General features: G+C 35.5%; 1 protein-coding gene across 1 annotated transcript in view; it reads left to right on the plus strand.

Moving 5' to 3' along the window:
* The window catches only part of ITGBL1 (integrin subunit beta like 1), a 214,705-nt gene that overhangs the window by 77,454 nt on the left and 115,546 nt on the right, over nucleotides 1-21,705 (plus strand). Inside the window, exon 3 of the mRNA XM_002914850.4 lies at nucleotides 17,799-17,945. Coding sequence (XP_002914896.1) covers nucleotides 17,799-17,945 — 147 coding nt within the window. The remainder of the gene's footprint in view (nucleotides 1-17,798; nucleotides 17,946-21,705) is intronic.

Below are 21,705 nucleotides of genomic sequence, written 5' to 3' on the forward strand. Positions count from 1 at the left end.
TAAATAAATAAATAAATAAATAAAGACAATTTGTTCTTTCAAAACTTAAGTAGAGAGAATTACAAAAACATTTTCCTTGTGAGATTTCCCAATTCAAAGCCTTTCTTCATAATCATGCTTCTAAAAGTTCAACCTGGATCATTTTGTATGACTCTTAGGACCTATAAATCAGACATTGACAGTAGGCTTACTTTGTTTTGGGATAGAGCTTCTAAAGTATGTTTTTCATGTTAGTTCTGTATTGTAGCTCCTTGATACAGATTTTGTGTTTGGCCTTCAATTTATTACCTTGTTCTTAAATGTGAATATCTGGGGAAGGTTAGTGATCCTAAATTTAAAAAGATTCTGCCTGAACAAATAATCAGAAGATAAAGCTGTATTTCCTCTAAGATCAATATTAACTGCCCTTCTTTCCTCAAAGTCAGGATTACTACTAGTACAAGGTTGCATTTTTTTTTTAACTTCTAGAACCATACAGTTTTCAAAAAAGGAAATACATAAAACGACATCCATTTTCTCTAGCAAAGCAATCAAGGTAAGATTATATAACACAATTTCTAAACAGACATAATTTTAAAGTAACTGGTCATGGAGGTAATGTGCATTCCAGAAAGTTATGTTAAAAAGAGGTAAAATTGAGAGTGATTGTTGAGAGCGGTTGGTAGAAAACTCAAGATCATGAATATTGGGTTTGAATCAAATTGTATGATTTGAGAAAAGCCAGTTGATCTCCCTGAGCCTACACGTTGGCGTTCTTGTTCTCAATTCATAAGGCTGTAAATTAATTAACAGTGCTAACGAATGGGAAGGAGCTAGTATAGGGCCTGGTATGTAATAGGGTACTCAGGGAAAGTTAACGTTCTCCTTTCTCACCGTGTTTTTTTTTTTTTTTTACCTTATCTGCTTCATGTACATTTCTAAATAAATTGATACAAGCCCTCTATTATTGTCCTACAGGGTCATTCATTAGGAAAATCATCTCAAACACAAAGGGTGATTTCTGGCCAAATTAACTTATTGTAATCTTCTGTTAATAATTGTTCTCTGAAAAATGCTTGGGGCAAATGATATTTGTGCATATTCAAGAAACCAATGGCACTTAAACTTTTAATATATAAGCCTTTCCTTATCTCCATCACCTATGAACATATGTGGATGTTTTTGTCCATGATGAACATAATCTACATTTTCAACACATTATTTCCTAAACCTATTTTAACATCGGGTGTTTTTCTCCCTGATGGTGATTACAAGTATTACTAGGATGGTGAGCATTTAGAGGTGACAATGTTAAAGTGGTATCCCCTTGTTGCAGTCCATGATCAGTCTCCTGAAATATGTGACATTCACAGTGTTCTAGTCATATTGACCAAGCAGCCCTGACTACAGAAAAATTATATCAGCTCAGATTGCTGGAAAGCACATCTTGGAAGTCAGAGATTGGCTTTCCAGGCTATTCTATCTCTTTATTTGAGAACAACAAGAACTAAATCAAATTTTGGTCAAGTTAATTTAGGCAATATTTAAAATAGAATATATATCTTAAGGGATAGAACTATATTAGATTAAAATAATTTTATATATAACTTAGTCTTTAGAGATGTATAACATTTCAAAGAAAAGCTTTGAGTTCAGCCATCAGGACTAACAATATGTGGCAATTTGGGGATGTGGTTGCCATGGTGTGACTTTGGCAAAAATTAAGTTGAAATGGAAGTATAAATTTTGACAACTGGGCAATTTATTTCATTCAACATGCAGTAGTATGAAAATCTCACTGAATTTCCTAGATTTAAGGTTGATTCCATGATTCTAGTTAGACAAAACTATTGATTTTATAAAACATACATATTTTTCATGTAAAATCGTAATCTTCCTCTCCTTCATGAGAGAATTAAAATCATCCTATGGATCACAAACTGTTAAATTAGTGTAATCAATTACAGGCATTTTACCTTAAAATGGGCTCTAAATGTACTCTATATCTTCCTGTGAAAAAGAAATAAGAGATTCTATAAGATTGTTTGCATGAAGAGCAGTTGAGTTTTAGTCATAATTATCTATAGTTGGCGAGTTGCAGCTTAATCAAAAAAGAATTATGCAATACTTTCATGAGGGTTTATTAATTCCATGCCAAACTTTGGTTACAGAAATAGAAAATATATTTGAACCATGCTTAAAATCTCATATGAATCAAAGTGTATTATTAATATGTACGCAAACCATATACCATAATTTTATCAGTGTTTGAATGAATAAGGGTCATTTGCAAGAGTTATTTGAAGGATAATTATGCTTTCAAGTATGTGAAACAGGTTTTTGACCTATACTCGAGTTCTTTAATTTATATTGATGTAACTGAGGAAAGTTATAGTTACATGATTTGTAGAGGAAAAACTGGATTCATATTCTACTTTTAGTATTTACAAGTGGTGTGAACCTGAACAGTAATTTTATGCAGCCTTCACCATTTATGTATTTATCAAGCATTTTGTAGGGTCAGTTACTATATGCCAGAAAATTGGATGGGAACTAAGGATATAAAATTAAGATGACAGACAGAGTCCTGATCCTAAAGAAGGTAATTGTTTAGTGGGAAGAGAACCATGTAAGGAGATAATTATGGGTCAGTGAAGTAATAGATATGCACATGGTATAGTGGGAGCCTGGAAGCTGTTCCTTTCCCAGTTGCAAGTTGGGGAGCTTTTCAAGCAGAAGAAAAGCATACACAGTGCAAGGCAGGAATCACTGACTTAAAATTGTTGGCAGAAACAAAAGTTGACAGAAAACGTTATGGCCATATCTATTCGACTTATGTATTCATGTAACATTTGGTTCATCAAATTTAGCTTTAGAAATTAATAATAAAATATTTACACATATGTGTCATACAGTATTTATAGAAAAGTTTACTTATCTGGTTCCTTTCTGCATTTCCTTTCACAAATAATTATTCTAGGAAAAATCTCTCTTCTTCAGTGATGGATAATAATTAAGAAATTAGCATGTGAACTGTGAAAAAAATACAAGAAATAAATACAGAACATGAACATAACAAACAAAATAGATAATAAATCAACACCTGAAGGATTATCGTACTATGGAGCTGATAACAAATACGAACAGTTGTTCATGTTACAAAATTAAAAAGAAAGACTTCTTTATAAGCAGCTAATGGATCTATTGCTTTTAGGCAACAAGAGGTCAAAGGAGAGATGCAAGTACTCAAGGATAAAATTACAATAAAACAATTTTTTTAAGGATTTGACGATTGCTTATATAGTGTTTTATTATGCAACAGGCACTGTCTCCAGCACTTTACAGTTGTCATCTGATTTACTCCGTATAAATGCCCTGTAATGCAAATGTTGTTTTTGTTCCATTTTACAGCTGAATATTCTGAGATATACAGAAAGATTAAATAACTTGCTCAAATTCACACAATAGTCATTGAGTGGGAATTTGTACACCAGCAGTATGGAGTTTGTGACTTTAAGCTTCCTGCCCTGCTGCATCTGAAAAAGTAAATGAACTGATGGTGTGTGTATTGGGGGGGATATAGGAGGAAGAAAAACTCACAGGAAGGAACGTGGAGAAAAAAAAGTATAGACACTCCTCAGGCCAATCAGGAACAAAGAAAATTAAGAAAACAATGAAAAATAAAACCAACTGTTATACCAGTGATTAGAGAGAGAATGTTATATGAAGAAGGTAAAAGGAGACCCAGCATAACCATAATCTGTGTACCTATGGAAGAGAAAAAACATGGAATAGGATACTTTTCAACAATATAATTCAGGAGTACATTGTTGAAACTATGGGTGTGCACTTTAATCTGTAGTAAGGGAACAACATGTCCTAGAAAAAAAATGCAGATCAGCCTGCAGTAAAATATAATGTGGTAAAGTTACTGAGTTGAAAGATAAAGAATCCTGGGGAAGGACCAGGCTGAATACAAACAAGTAAACAAAAATCAAATTGTTCAGGGACATTGATGTAACAAACATTGTTCAGGTATGTATACAAGACAGATACTTTCAAACAGGCAAGAAGTGGGAGAATACATACTCATGGCATTTCTTGGAGAAGCTACCAGAGAAAAAAATTTCTGTTAAGGAGTAGATAAGAATCTTTAATAAGCACCTCTTCTAGGCACAATAGATACAGTAGTGAGGAAGATAAAACTTTCTTGGTTCTGATTGAGCCAACATTCTAGTTATGTGATAGAGTAGAGAAAAATAAATCAAAGCAGGGGAATTCTGCAGTATGCTCAAGAATGTTTACAGCCTGGGTGATATTCAGCTGGTCTGTGCTGATTAGATTATAATCATTGTTAATATTGAAATATTTCTCCAGCAGTTGGTGAAAAGATGTGGCCCCAAGTTTCTTAAGATCCTCTACCTTTTTGTCCCTTGTAGGGCTTCCCCTGGAATCTCTCTATGATCTGGGATCTGTCTGTTATCCAACAACTAAGAGTTAAAGCAGAGGCTAGCAGGGACCTTCTGGGTTTGCCTGTGTCCTGATAGATTATTCCTAGCTGTTAAAAATTTCAAATATTTCATCTGCTTATAGTCACATTATTGGTATTGACAACCACTGGAAACAAACCCAAAGTCCAACAGGATATGAAAGCATAATTTTAAAAAAGTCATGCAGTGAGATATATTAAATGAAATTGAGTTAAATACAGCTACATGTGACAAAATGGATAACTCTTATAAATATTACATTGAGTAAAAAGTTATGTTATAAAATTACCTATAATATTGAATGACAGTTGAAATGGTATGATTCTTTTATAAAAATTAGAAGATATTTGAAGTCAACCATTGTTTATGCATGCATACAAATGCAATAAAATTATAAAGAGAAGCAAGGAGGGGTGCCTGGGTGGCTCAGTCGGTTAAGCATCTGCCTTCGGCTCAGGTCACGATCTCAGGGTCCTGGGATTGAGCCCTGCATTGGACTCTCTACTCAGAGGGGAGTCTGCTGGCTCCCTCTCACTCTCCCTCTGTGCTCTTGCTCTCCCTCTCTCTCTGTCAGGTAAATAAATATAATCTTTAAAAAAATAAAGAAAAGCAAGGAAATCAAACAAAATTCAAGGTAGTTGGTGAAGTTGTGTAGAGTATAAGGGGTTCAGTACTCACTGTGATCCTATTCTTCACTATCTGGGTGGTGGGTACAAAGGCTTTTATTTCATTGGTAGATGTTGAACTATATGTAGGTCTTAAATGCTCTTGTATTTATGATATTGCATAACAAAACAGTTCACATAGCAAAAATGGAAGCAATAGAAACAGACTAAACATTTTAAGTGCCTAAAATCAAAGTAAGAAAAAGAACAATAAACTCAAAAAAGTAAAAGAAAAAGTTAATAAAATTGAAAACAAAAATAGTAGACAGAATAAAGTCCAGTATTGAGTTTTTGAAAAGTAGACAATCTTATTGAACACTTAATCAAGGAAAAACAACAAACAAACAAGCAAACTAATAGCAAAAGAAACAAAATGGAAAACAACAAACATAACAGAAAAACAAAGAAACAAAAATAAAAAAGAAATATGTTATGAATGAGAATGCATTTATTAACTACAGAATTAGTGTAGTTTAAAAATATAGTGAACAATGATTTTCCAGCAAGATTGCAAATTTAGCTGAATCTATCAATTTCTAGAAACATATAGTTTATTAATCTGATTAAGAAAGAAATAGAAAATTGTTCACTGTCAGGAATGAGATGAGGTGTTCACAATGTAGTTCTACTCAGTATTTTACTGAAGGTGCCAGCAAGTGAAGAAGAAAAATAGTATAAAAATTTAGAAGAAAATTAATTCTGAAATAATATTATAGAGTCAGTAGTTATCTGAAATTTTAAAAATAAAAATCAATCTAGATCAAATAAAACACAAAACAAGACCTTATTGATTGTGAATTTTAAAAGTCTCTTTTGAAAACTTTGCAAAAAAAGGAAAATAACCCAAAACCTCAGACTACCAAAGCTAATACTGTCAGAATTTTGCATATATATAACCTATCTACTTATGTATCTTTTATGTACTCAGTGATTTACTTTTCTCGGAATTTGTTGCTAATTTTTCCTTTTTCTTTATTTTGTGAATATCTGTCTTCCATATTTATATATTTATCATGATAGCTAATGGTTTTGCCTTTTCACTAGCTATTAATTAGCTCACTTGTTTGTGTGACTATTTTTTAATTTATTAATTTCTACTTTCACCGGTAATGGGTCCTTCCTTATTCTTTCCTAAGAATTGTTATTTTATGACTTCTTTTTTTAAGTAAAAGCTTAATTTGTGTTCTTTTTTGTTCATTTGGTATTAAATATATCTGAAGGAGATAAGTTTTCCCTTTAACGTTTCTTTAGATATATACAAAAGGATCTGATAGTGTAAAACAAAATAATCTCCATGCACATAAATTTTAAAGTCTAGATGAAAAAAATAACTAAAGAAAAGAAAAAAAGTTATTTTTACTTTACTATCATTAATTTGATTCAGATCTTATATGTTTAAAACAAAACAAGACAAAATAACCATCTGAAAAATTATTCTGAAAAGTAGTAAGAGAAATATAGTAGTCAATTAGTTGAAATTGGCATTCCATTTTACGTTACACATTAGAGTATATCTGTGAATTTATCCTAAATTAATCTTTATATTTAATGTAATTAGTTCCTCTCTCCAAAATAAATTGATTTTGTTTATAAAACAAAAATGATCTATAAACCAATGAAAAGATATTGAACTCATCCATAGTTGACAGATGCCAACACAAATATCCACCATAATTTTTAATGCTCAGATTGACAAAGGTTATTTGATAACATTCTGTGTTATGTGTTGGCAAGCGTATCCTCACACATTGTTAGTGGGAATGTATTTAATATAGTTTTAGAAACAAATTTGTCTATATCCATTAAAATTTCAATGATATGCAATAGTCTTTTATCCATAAACTCCACTTAATAATTTATCCTATGGATCTATTCATACTTTTGCAAAAAGATACATGTGTAAGGAAGAATACTTATGACAACATTGTTTATAGTGGTAAGTGATGAAAACCAGCTGAATGCACACCAATAAAGGATAGCTAAATTATTGTGGCTATATACAGAGGAATGTTATGTACCTGTTAGAAAGAGTAAATAGGTACATATGGGCTAAGATATTAATATCAATAGCTGTTGGGAGATAATTCTCCATTCATCTCTTCTAATTCTGTACTTTTTATTAACAGAGGCACTGATTGCTTTTATTCCAAAATATCTTTCCTTGGGTATTTATACAGAGAGCAGCCTTAGAAGATAGACTTGTTGTCTCCTTCTGAAGCAAAGAGAACTTTATTTATAGCCTAGTATAATCAAATAATGTCTCCTTCTGGGGCAAGCTCAAGTATGCTTACTGCCCCTTATAAAAGAGTCAGGATCCCTGTCTCTGGTCTTCCTCTCATGTAACACAACCCACTGCATGTGCAAGCATCATTTGGCCCTTGTTGTGTTGTTCTGTCAGAACTGGGGTTTGATAAGTGACTCAAATTGATATTTCAGTTACTGCTATTAATGTGAGTAATAAAGTTCTTTTGACTCTGACCCTTGAGTTTCATGTCTCCAGAATATGTAAAACTGTAGCAGGCTAATTTATTAGTTTCAAATAGGGTAAAATCAAATCTCAGCCCCACTTCAAGGTTCTTAACAGAAGTTCTCCAAGATACATTTTACGTGTAAAAATAATTAAGACTCAGAACAATGTAAATGTTATAATGCTAATTTTAAGAAAACTGGTAGTATGTATGTAGCAGATTCAACTTTACATTATTTTTCTTCAATCTTGGATATTTGGATATGCAAAAGAAATATGGCTTATAATTCCTTTTCAATTTTCTCTAATATTCCTTATGAGCCTTCCTCTTGTTTTCCAACTGCTCCCTGGATCACAGGGAAAAAATCAAAACAAAACAATAAAACATATTTCAAGCCTGCTTAAAATTTAGTATGATTCAGTAATGTAAAAACTATCAGGTTTAATTAACTCTCTTCAGAATAAATGCAACAGTGTTTTTTATTCCTTTTATTTGCTTTATCTTTTGTCAGATGCATTGGGGAATATGGATTTTACTAATGCTATATCTTTAGGCATGATGGAGGTGGACGAGGGCACAGGGAAGGACAAGGAAGAGGGTGGGGGAAAAAGAAGATGTCAAAGGATAGAGAAGCAACAGATAAGATAAAGACATTTTTTTTTTTTAAAGATTTTATTTATTTATATGACAGAGAGACAGCCAGCGAGAGAGGGAACAGAGCAGGGGAGTGGGAGAGGAAGAAGCAGGCTCCCAGAGGAGGAGCCTGATGCGGGACTCGATCTGGAAACGCCGGGATCACGCCCTGAGCGGAAGGCAGACGCTCAACGACTGCGCCAACCAGGAGCCCAAGATAAAGACTTAAATATCAATTGACTTAAGGAATAAAAAAGCTTAGTAGTCATCTCAGGTAGAAAAATGTCTGTAGAATGTGGTATTGAAATCTGCAGGTGCGAAAAAGTGAGACTGGGAGAGAAAACTATCTTTTTGGAGATTGGAATAGGAAAGGGAGAATGGACTGGAATAGAGATTAAAATTAGGGACATGTGTTTAATAGAGGCAGTATTGATTACATTGTGTAAAGGAGACACTTGTTCAATTTTATGTTATAAAGGGAAGGTATTAATGAACCTGACGTTGAAATAAAATGGGGAAAGGAAGGAGGCCTCCAAAGAACCAGAAGGCAAAGAAATCAAGGCTTCTTAAAAAGGAATGGACCTTGATGTGGCCTCCGGGGCTAGAGAGGAGGCAAAGTGGATGAGGGTGAGATGGAAGGAGGACAGGAAGTCTGGGAATTTCATTCTTGCTCCTGAAGTTGAGGGTACCCAAGCTAAGTGGGAGCCTTGAGAGCTTGTTAAGAATTTGGAGGAATCGTTTAAAGACATTAACCAAGAATTTCCCCTTCTATAAGTGAGGATGGTAAATTTGTTTTCTATTTTTTCATGCCATTTTGATGATCAAATAAGATAATATAAATTGAAGTCATTTGTCACTTAGGAGTTTAATATATGTTTGTTATTATGCATTACATTATACCTTGGTAAAGCTATTTTCCAAAGTAAATATCTGTATGCCAATGCCAAAAGGAAGACAAGATACATCATCTAGAATGATTAAAAATAGGATACTTTGTAAATTTAACGATAGGTGAAGCTTATCTACCATGAATTATAATAATTATAATATCTACCATGAATTATAATTTTATAATAATTATATAAAGTAGATTTTCAGAATGGGGAATGACATGGCTCATGAGTCAAGAACAGGGAGGGCAGTCTGGACTGGGGTGGGTCAGCTTTGAATTTAATCATATCTTCACCTGAAGATAATTCCTTTTCGTTGGAACAATGGCCACCACTGTTGTCACACTCTTTTCTGCTTCCCTAGATGGCTTGGCTTTAAATGGTTTCAAAACAACTGAGTGAACTGGCTGTTACAGCAACCTTTCCTTTCCTTTTGATCACCTAAATGCACACCTCAGTACAGTTTGCCTCTCCTCTACCAATATCCATGGTTTCTAGAAGAGCTCTCCGTGTCAAATGAGCTTTGTCCAGTTTTTACTCCTTAAAAATGAGAGAGGGATATCCCAACAGAATGACAGAGTATTATATCCTTAAAAAAAAAAAATTGCTTACCCTACGGCTTTATTCCCAATTTACTTTTTGTCTACTGATCTAGGTTTTTAAAGTTTTTTTTTTTAAGGAAATCTAAAGTGACAACGCATTTTTAAGTATTTCTTACCTTGTCTATGAATTGTTTTTCAAACTTTATAAAATACTTCATGAGTTACTGAAGAGTTTTAAAAATAAATAGTAATGAGTTCAATTTAGTCTCCATGCCAACTACTGATATATATTTTCCTGGTGACTGATCTTTATATTGTAGAAAATGCATGATTTAATGTGTCCTTTTACCTGCTTGCAAGAGAACGATTTCATTTTTTTCTAATCAAGTCAGCCAAATTGTCAACAACTTTTATTAACTACCTACTTTATAACAGCTTAGAACAGAGGTACCCTGGGGAGTTACTGAGTTAATAGAAAAGGAAATCGTTGCAATTAGCGGATTTACAGTAAAGTTAACTGAACATATAAATGTTTGTTAATTTTTGAACTGAGAAGGAAATAAAAAAATAAATTGTTGCCATCTGCTCCATTTTAGTTGGTTGAGGAGAAAATAACATTCCAAAGAATTACTTGATCATAACGTTTGGAGATTATGAGGTGATCATAGATAATCTCTGACTGAGCCCTGGCACAGATTTATTTAAGGAGCAATAAAGGAGTTCTTTATTAAAAAACAGATTTTATAAAAAGTAGACTTTACAAAAACACTTTATAAAAGTTCAGACTTTTTATAAAGTCTACTTCTTGGCCGTAGTTTGGAAGCTTTGTTTGGGGGAGGATTTGCACAGCCCGCAGGAATTTACTAATGCAGTAGAGCTAACGGGAGACGTGTGGCATTCTTTTCAGGTGAAGGAAGTGGTTTTATTTTCTAGAAAACAGGGTTTGAGGAATGGAGGAATTTTAAGTAGAATGACTAGAGAGATAAGCCGTGAAGAGTCATTTGGCCTGTTTCTCAGTGATTGCCTGAGCCGTGTGTTTCATTACATGGGGGATTTCTACTGTTTTTTTTCCTATCGACTTTAGACATAAGTTAGCAAAGAGCAATATATACTTCCGTTCAGAGCTTTTTGCCTTCTTCTGTAACCTTTAGGATGGTCCTGGGTGCAGTAGGTAGAACATTCAGGTAAACCTCGGCCATTATTTATGGAGTCATCTCTGAAGCATATGGATTAAAATGTGCTGAATAGATCAGAGGGTGGCAATTACTTTTTCAAACAATAAACTCAGACATGTAAAATGAGAAACCTTTATTTTTCTGTAATTCTTCTAAACAATGCCTTGAGCCCCTGTATCCCTTTGTTGGGGCTGCCATAACCAAGTACCACAAACAGGATGGTTTAACTACAGGCATTGTTGTCCCCCTGTTCTGGGGGCTCAAAGTCTCAGATCAAGGTATCCGCAGGGTTATGTTCTGAAGGGGAATCTGTTTTATCCCTTTCCTTCTGGAGGTTTGCTGGCAATCTTTGGTGATCTGTAGCTTGTAGAAACCTTATTCCAGTCTCGATCTCTGTCGTCATATTCATGTGGTGTTTTCTGTGTCCAGATTTCCCATTTTTATAAGGACATTAGTCATATTAAGGACCCACCCTACTCCAGTTTGAGAGCATCTTAATTAATTATATCTACAATGACTTTATGTTCAAATAAGATCATATTCTGAGGCTCTCTAGGGTGCGAATTTGGGGTGGGGGAGACACTATTCAACCTGTAATAGCTCCCATGCTACCGATGATAAAAACCTATTTAATTCGATTCTGGGTGTGCTCAGTCATTTGGGGTTTTCCCTGGAGTGAAAACGACAAGGTCAGTGGAGACAGAGGGTCTTTGGGGGTCAACTGCTCACGGCCCACAAGGCACTGCCTCTGCCTCCTTATTCCTGCTCATGTCCTGCTCTGTGGTTGCTGGCTTCTATCCCATCTGCCATTTACTACATCTGTGCTTTCCGTTTGATCTCTAGTTGGCAGTTTTTGTGGTAAAAATGGGTAGATGGAATTACAAAAACCACAGAACAGGACATGAGCCTAAATACACGCCTCAGTACAGGTCACCTTCCTTCTTCAAAAAACTGTGATTGCCGTCCCGCACCATGCTGGGTGAGCAGGACAATTGGTGGCCTGTGTTAGGTACTTGCGGCTTTCACAGATATTTCTGTTCTGCTGAACCCGTTCCAAGTTGGTCTAGAGAAAATGTACAAGGCTTTACCAGGAATGTGCAGTGGGATCTCCACTCTGTCTCTCTCTCCCATACATCACCCCCAGTGAAGGGGGCAGAGGACAGACCCCTTCCTGGAGATCTTTTCATAGCTCTTTTCTGCACCGCACACTGGCTCAGCATATAGCTTTCATCCCTCAGTCTCAAGTTACCAGAATTCTCATTTTAAATCTTCCAATTGTATCAGTATTTAACCCAAATTCACACTAAAAATACACATATCAGGATAATCTACAATAGCTTAATGGGTGCTTTGAATGACAGAATTCTGTGTCATGATTGTTTTCAGTAGCAAACAAGATTTGTTTTAATCTACCAAGTGCCCTATTTGAAGAAACTACTTTGCTTTGTTATGAGGAAAAGAAAATAATTCCAGCCAAAGTATGGATTTTTTAAGATGAAAGGAATGTGGGGATCATGTAGTCCAATCTCTTAGTTCTGCTGCTGAGCAATGGAGGTCTAGAGAAATTAGGTGACTAGAGGCCTAAATTCTTTTATCTACCAACTTTAGCATTAACTTTAAATAGTAAAGTCTGATAATTTTACTGTTAGAGTTTTTCATCAGGGATTATCAATAATCCAATTCGGGGCATGTGAATTCCAAAAGGAAACAGCAAAAAGTAGATCAGTGCTGTCAAGCCAGCAATTCATGGCTTTTACTAACACCACCTTTCCTAGAACAGAAAGGGTCCTTTCAAGTCTGTTGCATTGCAACTAAACAGATAATGGCTGTAATGGAAAAAACACAGCTTTTCAGCTTATAACTATGTGACCTTGAGCAAGCTAATTACCCTTTAGTCCTCTTATTTGTAAAACTGGGAAACAGAAATCTATCTCACTGGCTCCTTCTAGAAATAAAACAGACTAGCCTGTATAAAGTACTTATCATGGTACCTAGAAGGCAATAATTACTGGTGTTCCTTTCTTCTCTTCTATTTTCCTGATCAAGGTCACATGGCTGATTAGTGTCCAGGCAGGATTAGAGCCCAGACCTTTTATTTTCTAGGGCAAAGCTCTCTTCTACACAGAATTCTTCCATTGTTGACATCATAATGTTCTCAGGAATGGGAAGGAGAAATATCTGAGAAGTCATTTTTTGTTAGCCTGAGAACCAAGCCAAGGACTGGTGCCCTGTCTTAAAAATGGTCAGGTTTCTATTGCTAATTGTGAAATAATTGTAATAGTAGATAAGGGATCCTTTCACAAACTTTTCTTAGAATTCTAGGTGCGGCATAGCTAATTCTTTTGTTTCTTTATACCTAGAGAGGGTGGGGGAATTTACAGTGGCTCAGAAAGAATAGGAGAAAACTTGAGTGTGTCTCTTATTAAGTGAGCTTGTTTGAATGCACTGGAAAATAGGACACAATGCAAGTCACGGTAATTTACATATTTGACCACGGCAAATAGATTTGCAGGACCAACTGAGTGTTCGAATTAAAATATGTTTCAAGGTTACCATGAGGCTCTAGAATGCTTTACCCCTAGCTTATTTGGCACCCAGAATCATTTTTTAATATCTAAATATTAAAACATAAGTGATAAAATTATTGCCAGTAGTATTCATGAAATAATAATTAATAATCAGGATTTTTCCAGTTTTGTTGTGATTTAATTGACATGCAGCACCTTGTAAATTTGCTGTACGATGGCTTGACTTAACATCCGTTGGGAAATGATGACCATGTTAAGTTTAGTTAACGTCCATCAACGCATATAGGTACAAAAGCAATGTTTTTCTTCCTTGTGGTGAGAACTCTCAGGATTCATTCTCTTAATAAGTTTCACATATACCATACAGCAGTGTCAACTGCAGTCCTAGTGTGGTACATTACCTGCCTCTGGAAACCACAAACCAGATCTCTTTTTTTTTGTGCTTGGGTTTGTTTGTTTGTTTAGTTGCTGTTTTTGTTTGTTTTGTTTTTTTGTTTTATTTTGTTAGATATCTACATATAAGTGAGATCCTACAGTGTTTGTCTTTCCCTTTCTGCTTTATAATGCCCTCAAGAGCCATCCTTATTGTCCCAAACAGCAGGATTTCCTTCTTTCTGGTGACTAACATTTCATTGTATGTATATACCACATTTTCTTTATCCATTCATCTTATACATCTATTATCTAACTATTTTTTTACCTTTTTAAGACTTAAAACCAAAGATGTATAGCTAATCTGATGGGCATATTAGTTTTGGCAGTTTATTTTTACCCAGAATATCAGTAGACTTGGAGGAGAGTTTGGTGCTGTCCCCTCATCTTTATTAGTTTTTTTCTTATTTGGAAAAGAAAAGTACAATTATTTTTCGTTAGTATGTACAAATGGCTAATTGGCTTTTTAAAAAAGTTCTTCAATACTGGTCAAGCATTTCCATTTGTTTAGGGTTTGTTTTAATTTAAAAATAAAAAGCAGCATCTTCTCCTTTGTGCACTAATAAATTCATCACCACTGCCTCTGCAGTAATAAGTGCTTTTGCATTCCTAAGGTAAAAGGGATCTGGAAGCAATAGCGGAGCTGTTGATGGCATTAAGGAATCTCAACACCGAGTTTATTCTGTCTTTGTTGGGATGCTCTCCTTTATCAGTGGAGATGAAGGCAAGGCTTAGCTCACCTCTGAGAAGCCCTGGGGAAAGCCGCCAGGTCTCCACATTCTTCCTTGAACAGAAGACTAACTACTGGATTTTACTCTCTAGACTGGCTACACCACTGACAATCCTGGAAGCAACAATAGCCATTTACTTTTTCTTCCTTATTACTTTAGTAGGAGTTGTTTTGGCATTTTTCTGACATTCTTGTTTTGTGTGTGTGTTTTCTCCTGACTCCTTGGGAATTTATTTGAAGGGCAACAGATTTATTGCCAAGTATGTTGGATTGTTCATTTTAAGACCGCATTTTTTAAGTGTGGAAATTGAGTTCTCTGGAGAAGAAACAGAACCGGAGAGGTGAACTGTGACAGGCAGGAATGGTGACTGCTTTGCTGGTTGGCATTTCATGTAGCCAGCAAAGACCACGCTTCAGCCTTGGGCATCACAGCCCTCTTCTGGGCCTCATGATTCAGGAGTTTCACTTTGTTTCTCTTGGACCGTCTATTCCCAACAGGCAAATTATTTTTGGAAAATGGAATGTTTTTGGAAGCCATATTTGTGACACTGCAATGGAGATGAGCTATGTAATGTAGGTACAATAATGTAGCATCTTAATTCCCTGCGCTCTGCTCAAGAAATTACTAACTGTAGGGAAAGAGTAAAAATAGTCTGAAGATTATTTTCTATCTTAAAAAATATTTATATCTACCTCCAAATTAGGCTGTACAGAGTATTACTTGATAATTCTTGACAGTAAAAAAGTTGATTTCTATTCACTTAACTAAATGGGCAAAAGTGAATCAAAGAGGACTTTATTAGGTATAAAGTTTAGAAACAATATAAAGGCAGCTGACCTTGTCCTACACTGATCAGTTGCTAAATGAAAAGCTGAAAGCACATTATCTAATACAGTCTAAGTGTAGTTCAGGAAATTCAAATAGGTTATGACAGAAAGAGGCTCCCTAGTAAGAAATACTGTATATTCTGAGCAAAAGCGAATAGCTTTTTTACAACAGGACATGAAGAAGCTTCAGTGTGCTGATTTATATCATGACCCACTAGAAGAAGATAGTGGTTCTCGTTCCCATGTTTATTTTGCCACAGAACCTTTTATGGAAGGAGTTTCTGAACCTAGGCCCCATGAGCTAACTTTGGGGTGGGAGCACCTTAGAACATTACTTCTATTATTGCTTCATTGGGTCAGTCTGAGGTGAAGGAGTCTCTCCCTATCATCTGTATATTTTTTATTTTCACCCTATTTCTAAAATTTGCCCCCCTGTAAAAAATCTGCAACCTTTGGCCTACCCACCATTACCCATTTCTGTTATATATACCTTCAGTCCGGTTCTGAGATGTGCCATCCAATATAAAAGAAGTGTTGAGTGTTCTTTTATTCTAGATTCAGCAAATCATTACTACTACATTTCGTTATCTTCTAAATCGTTTCTACTTTCTTTGCTGTGGATATGAAGCCACATTTTATTGGGATGGACCATAATAAATAGCTGATATTAAACTAATAATAGGGATGATCCCTGTGGTTCAACCTGATATGCTAGTATTATCAAAGAGTATAGTTACCAAGATACCTCTTTGCAAAAAGAGACTTAGCTACTTCGAGGATGTGGCTTAATACTTTTATAAATAAACTGGATGGTTGGCAGGAGAGATCACTTATGCTTGTAAATGATACCAAGTTGGCCGAGATTGACAGTATCATGTAGGGCCAGACAAGAATGCAAAACGAGACAATCAATTTGACAGTAATGTGCACTGGATAAAATGAATTACAATTAGGGTGCATGCAAGGTTTTGTTTGCAAAATAGAATACTTAATTTGAAAAATGCAACAGGAATAGAAATATTTACATGGACTGGGCAACATTCAGAGTTTTAAAGTCACAACCAATCATAGAGTCAGGCTCTGCTGAACATGCCCAAATGGGACACCTCTGAGCCATTCATTCTGACCAGCCATCTGGACCTCATCATGTAGATTTTGGCTGCCATGCTGAATGACTGTTGGCACTAGATCAATGATTCCATTCTGTGGTCGATGAACTTCAGGCATTGGGACATGGCATTAATATTTTGAGTAATATAAGAATACTCTCCCTGCAGCCCATTCAAACTCTGCTCACCTTTCCAAGCTCAGTTAAAGGTCAAGGAAGTTCAGAGAGTCTCTCCCTTCTTATTTCTATAAGAGACATATTGCTCAACTTAACACAGGGTCGGGCTGAAGATAACACCATCTTCTTTGTACATTGACCTCAACTTTGAACTTTTTAAGTTACTTCAAGACAAGAGCAAAGTTTTGTACATTGTATTGTACTTTGGTAGGACTAGTGTGTAGTCAATAAAGACATTGGAAGGATTCATCAACCAGGACTTAATAAAGTTAATTATCACAACAATAAAAACAGCACAGTGTTGATTTGAGAACATTAAAAGTTGAGAAATTTCTGTCGAGGTAGATGATTATGGCTCTTATCCTTTTGATTCTTGGACCAAATTTTCTCATTAAGAAACAAAATATGTAATTATTTTTTGTGTCAGTCATATTCCAAAATGGTATTCAATATATCCATTAAACTTTATTACATCCTAAATTCCAATAAATCTAAGCCAATGTTTGGTTTAGTGGAGTTTCACATAAGAATGGTTACTCAGAGTTGGTGGTTTTATGTGTTATAAAATGCAGTTAAATGGAAATAATTTTTATTGAGCTTTTGTGTCTTAAATGTGGAGGTGCTAGGGGGCGCCTGGGTGGCACAGCGGTTAAGTGTCTGCCTTCGGCTCAGGGCGTGATCCCGGCGTTATGGGATTGAGCCCCACATCAGGCTCTTCCGCACTGAGCCTGCTTCTTCCTTTCCCACTCCCCTGCTTGTGTTACCTCTCTTGCTGGCTGTCTCTATCTCTGTCGAATAAATAAATTAAAAAATCTTTAAAAAAAAATGTGGAGGTGCTAGGTGGATCTTTTTTTTAGTGCTAAATTTTCTGACCAAGTGTATAATTAAACTTCTGGTTTATTATCTATCCTAGTGTCTTTACAAATTAATTAATGGTTTTAGAATGACTTACCAACTTTGGTTATTGAAATAAGATCCACATACTACGTTATACTGTCTACAGTAGCATTACCCCTCAGCCCCTGTAATGTATATGTGTTTGAATTTATTAGAGCTCATTCCTGAGCCAACGTCATCCTCAAGACTTTCAGTTACAATAATGGGTTTCTTTGGAAAAAAATTCGGGTCTAACTGGATGTTGTTACATTCTCAGGCCATGGTAAGTGTGACTGTGGCAAGTGCAAATGTCAGGAAGGTTGGTTTGGGGACGCGTGCCAGTACCCAACTCACTGTGACCTGACGAAGAAAAAGAGTAACCAGATGTGCAAGAATTCTCAAGATGTCATCTGCTCTAATGCAGGTAAGAAATCTATCCTATGAAAATTCTTCAATAATCACATTTTGGTTTTTTATGGAAATAGGTAGGCGTTGAGAAATGTGGAACCTCTGAGAGAGACTGCTTTTGAGCTTATTTTTTTGAAATGAAATGCAGATAAATCAATAGGGGAAAAATGTCATCTTGCTGAGACTGGCAAGTTTGATGCTCTCCAGCTGTTCCAAATGCCTTCTTCAAGCAGGATATTCACGGGAAACAACACCCCAACAACATTTTATGCAAATTGTGAACCATGATTTTGAATTCTGGATTAAATCTTTTAAAAAGGATTTATATAAGATGACTTAATTATTTTCTATTACAGATGGAGGGTGCTTTGAATTTATACCTTAGCATCAAATAGAACCAAACCTTTTTAATTTGATAGAAGCTTTAGATGCACTGAATGTGAAATTCGTGGGAAAATATGGTGACATCACGATTTTATGTTTGGCAAAAATATTTTTACATCTCATAGGAGTCATTTAAAAATATTTTTTAGGAATTTATAGGAAAGCTGTTAAAATAAATTACCCAGATCATATAAAACAAAGCAACTGGTTTTGGTTTCATTAATGCTTAGCTGGTGTTACTATAATTAAATATTCTTTTCATATTTGGGCACATGCAGCCTCCAAAGTCCGTTTTTTCTTAAGGCTGGTTGATCTTGAGAATGCTCCTGCCCAAAGCTAGAAGCTTTGATTGAGTTGTTTTGGTGGGTGTGGTCTGGGTTGCAATGGGTTTTTAAAGTTCTCCCAGTAATTCTTTTGGAAAGCTGTGGGTGTGAGCCATTATTTTGCATGTTCAAGGCAAGTATTTGACTACAAGAGTGACTATATTCCCTCCTGCAGCTCCCATTGTAGGTAGAGCTCCCATTGTAGGTAGAGTTCTTCTAGGTTCAGAGCTAGCACCTTTCCACAGTATTTGATTGCACTGAATTGCTCTGTGTAAATTAAGTGCAGTCAGCATGTTTTGCTAGTAGGAATCAAGGCCATATCCAAAGCAAGGTATGAGTGGATGGGTCAGACACCATGACAAATGGTCTTAACAGTCAGGTTACTTTCTGTGTTCACTGATCTTCTTCCTTCTCTCCAGCACCTTAGTCTTTTCTGTCTTCTCTGTAGGATTTTTCTACCTCCAGTTCCTAACACCCACCCCCTACACACACGCACACACACACACACACACACACACACACACACACACACGTGTGCATGCTTACCATATAGCCTCATTGTTTTGAAAATGTCAAGCTTTCCAAACTTCTTTCAGTAATAAAACTTGAATTATGTTTTGTTTCTTTGTTCTTTATTTTTGGCTTTATTTATCTATTGTTTTTTTTTCAAAGCGAATCTCATTTTTTTTCTTTTTAATAATACGTTATAAGCAAATGGGGGTTAGTTTAGGAATCCAAACGTGTCAACATTAGGTAAAAAAAAAAAAAAACAGGGGCGCCTGGGTGGCACAGCGGTTAAGCGTCTGCCTTCGGCTCAGGGCGTGATCCTGGCGTTATGGGTTCGAGCCCCACATCAGGCTCCTCTGCTATGAGCCTGCTTCTTCCTCTCCCACTCCCCCTGCTTGTGTTCCCTCTCTAGCTAGCTGTCAAATAATAAAATCTTAAAAAAAAACAACAACAACAAAAAAAAACACGTGATTTGCTACATTAACATACCTTAAAGGAGAAATTTACAGAATCATTTCAGGAGATGATGAAACATATTTGATAAAATATTAAACACAGTTTTAAGATATCTGAGCCTCTGTTTTTTTAAACATTGGTACAATACTTTTATGTAATCTACCACCCATATTCCAGTTTCATTCGTTGATAAAACAATGTCCTTTACAGCATTTCCCTGCCTCCGTAGGATCCAGTCTGGGGCAAAGTTATATTTAGCTGTCATCTCTTGTTAGCCTCCTTTAATCTGGACCATTTCCACAGACTGTGGTGTTATAGCATTGAAAATTTTGAAGAAAATTGTCCCCAACCTTTTTTTTTTTTTTTTATTAGAATGTTACTCGTTTTGGCTTTATTGATGTGTCCTCATGATTAGATTCATGTTATACGTTCTTAGCTGAATCGCCAGATAGATGATTTTGTGTTCTCGGGATGTGTCATCTGGAAGTCCATTATATCCATCTGCTCTCACTGGTGAGGTTAATTTTGATCACATGGTCAAGGTGTTGTCTGATGTCTCAGCTCTGTAATTACTGATTTTGCCCTTGTAACAAATGAGCAGTCTATTGAGAAAAACTTAGAAATTATAAGACATCACATCCTCATCAAAGTTACCCCTGATTTACCATCCATTGATGACTTCCACATGATTCAGTGCTTACTAGTGATTGAAAAATGATGATTTCCAAACTCCAGCATTCCCTCCCTCTTTACTAGTTGGTACTCAACATTCTACCCCAAATAAGAGTCTTCTCTCATCTACCAGTTATTAGATATTTCATTTACTTTGTGATTTGTCAGTCCAGGATCACAGTTCCTATTATGTCAATGCTTTATTATTCATTACTGCACTTAATTACTCTGGTGCTGAGATTGTCCCAGATGAGGCTGTTGGAGCCCCTTCAAGCTAGCTTTTCAGTCCTTGTGACATACCTCCATTGTTTTATTTTATTTTGTTTCAGCAATTCTTTCTTTCCTTGGATAACAGAATATTCCAGACTTGTATTGTACCTGATTTGCCATAGCTTTGGAATCAAACATTTCTCTAAAGAGCCTTGATTCCTTTAAGTGAAGAATGGTATTAGAATAGAAATTGTGTGCACTAGGGATGTGTATTTTTACTAGGATGAAGTTGCTTCTTGGCCCTTTCTATAAACAGGCTAGTAAACATGCATGAACATATATATACATGTACATGCACATACATACACGGACATATTTTAGAAATCATGAATTCACACCAATATACCAACTCCAATCCACCCCCACAAGGTTATCTCCTGTTTTTCCCCTTCCATATTTTCCCCCACCATGTTTTCATGGTGAGAACTCTGGCTCCCAATATCACGGATATATTTACTCACTTGCTCAATCCTATACTACATCTAAAATTGTTTTTAGAATTGCTTCATGCATACCACTATACAAAACAAGTCTACCAAAACATTTTGGAATTTGTTTGCAACTGACCTCCTCCCCCATCTCACCCCACCCCAGCCATGCTTAAGATTGGAATACTTAGTTAATTGCTGTGTTCATAAGTTATTTGGATTTCTTTCTTTTTGTCTCCCTTTAGTGTAGCTATTGTACTCGTTTGAAATACAATTGAGCTTATTTGCTTCAGATTGCTTCCAGTTTTAGACTTTTTTCCTCCTTTCCATCCTTACTGATTTTATTTTGCAATATGTAGAACATTAGCATGCTTCCAGAAGTCAAAACTATATAAAAATGCATACTTAGCAAATCATCGTTCTCTTCCTAAACCTCCCCTCCTGCTTTCCTCATACCTGATAGGTAACCCACCTTATGGCATTCTGCTTTATCTGTGTATGTGTTTATTTTTTATAAAGGCAGATAGATAGATGTATGTGTTATTATTTTTTTTTGTTTTTTTTCATTTGTTCCCTACACAAACGGTAGCATGCTATATGTGCTTTTGCGCTCTGCCTTTGCCCCTCAGCATCTCCTGGAATTCACTTCATATCCGTACATAGAAATCTTGCTCATTTTTTTTTTCAGATGCATAAGACTCAGTTCTGTACAGGTGATATAATTTATTCATTCAGT

Source organism: Ailuropoda melanoleuca, chromosome 7, assembly GCF_002007445.2.
Source record: "Ailuropoda melanoleuca isolate Jingjing chromosome 7, ASM200744v2, whole genome shotgun sequence".
NCBI lineage: Eukaryota > Metazoa > Chordata > Mammalia > Carnivora > Ursidae > Ailuropoda > Ailuropoda melanoleuca.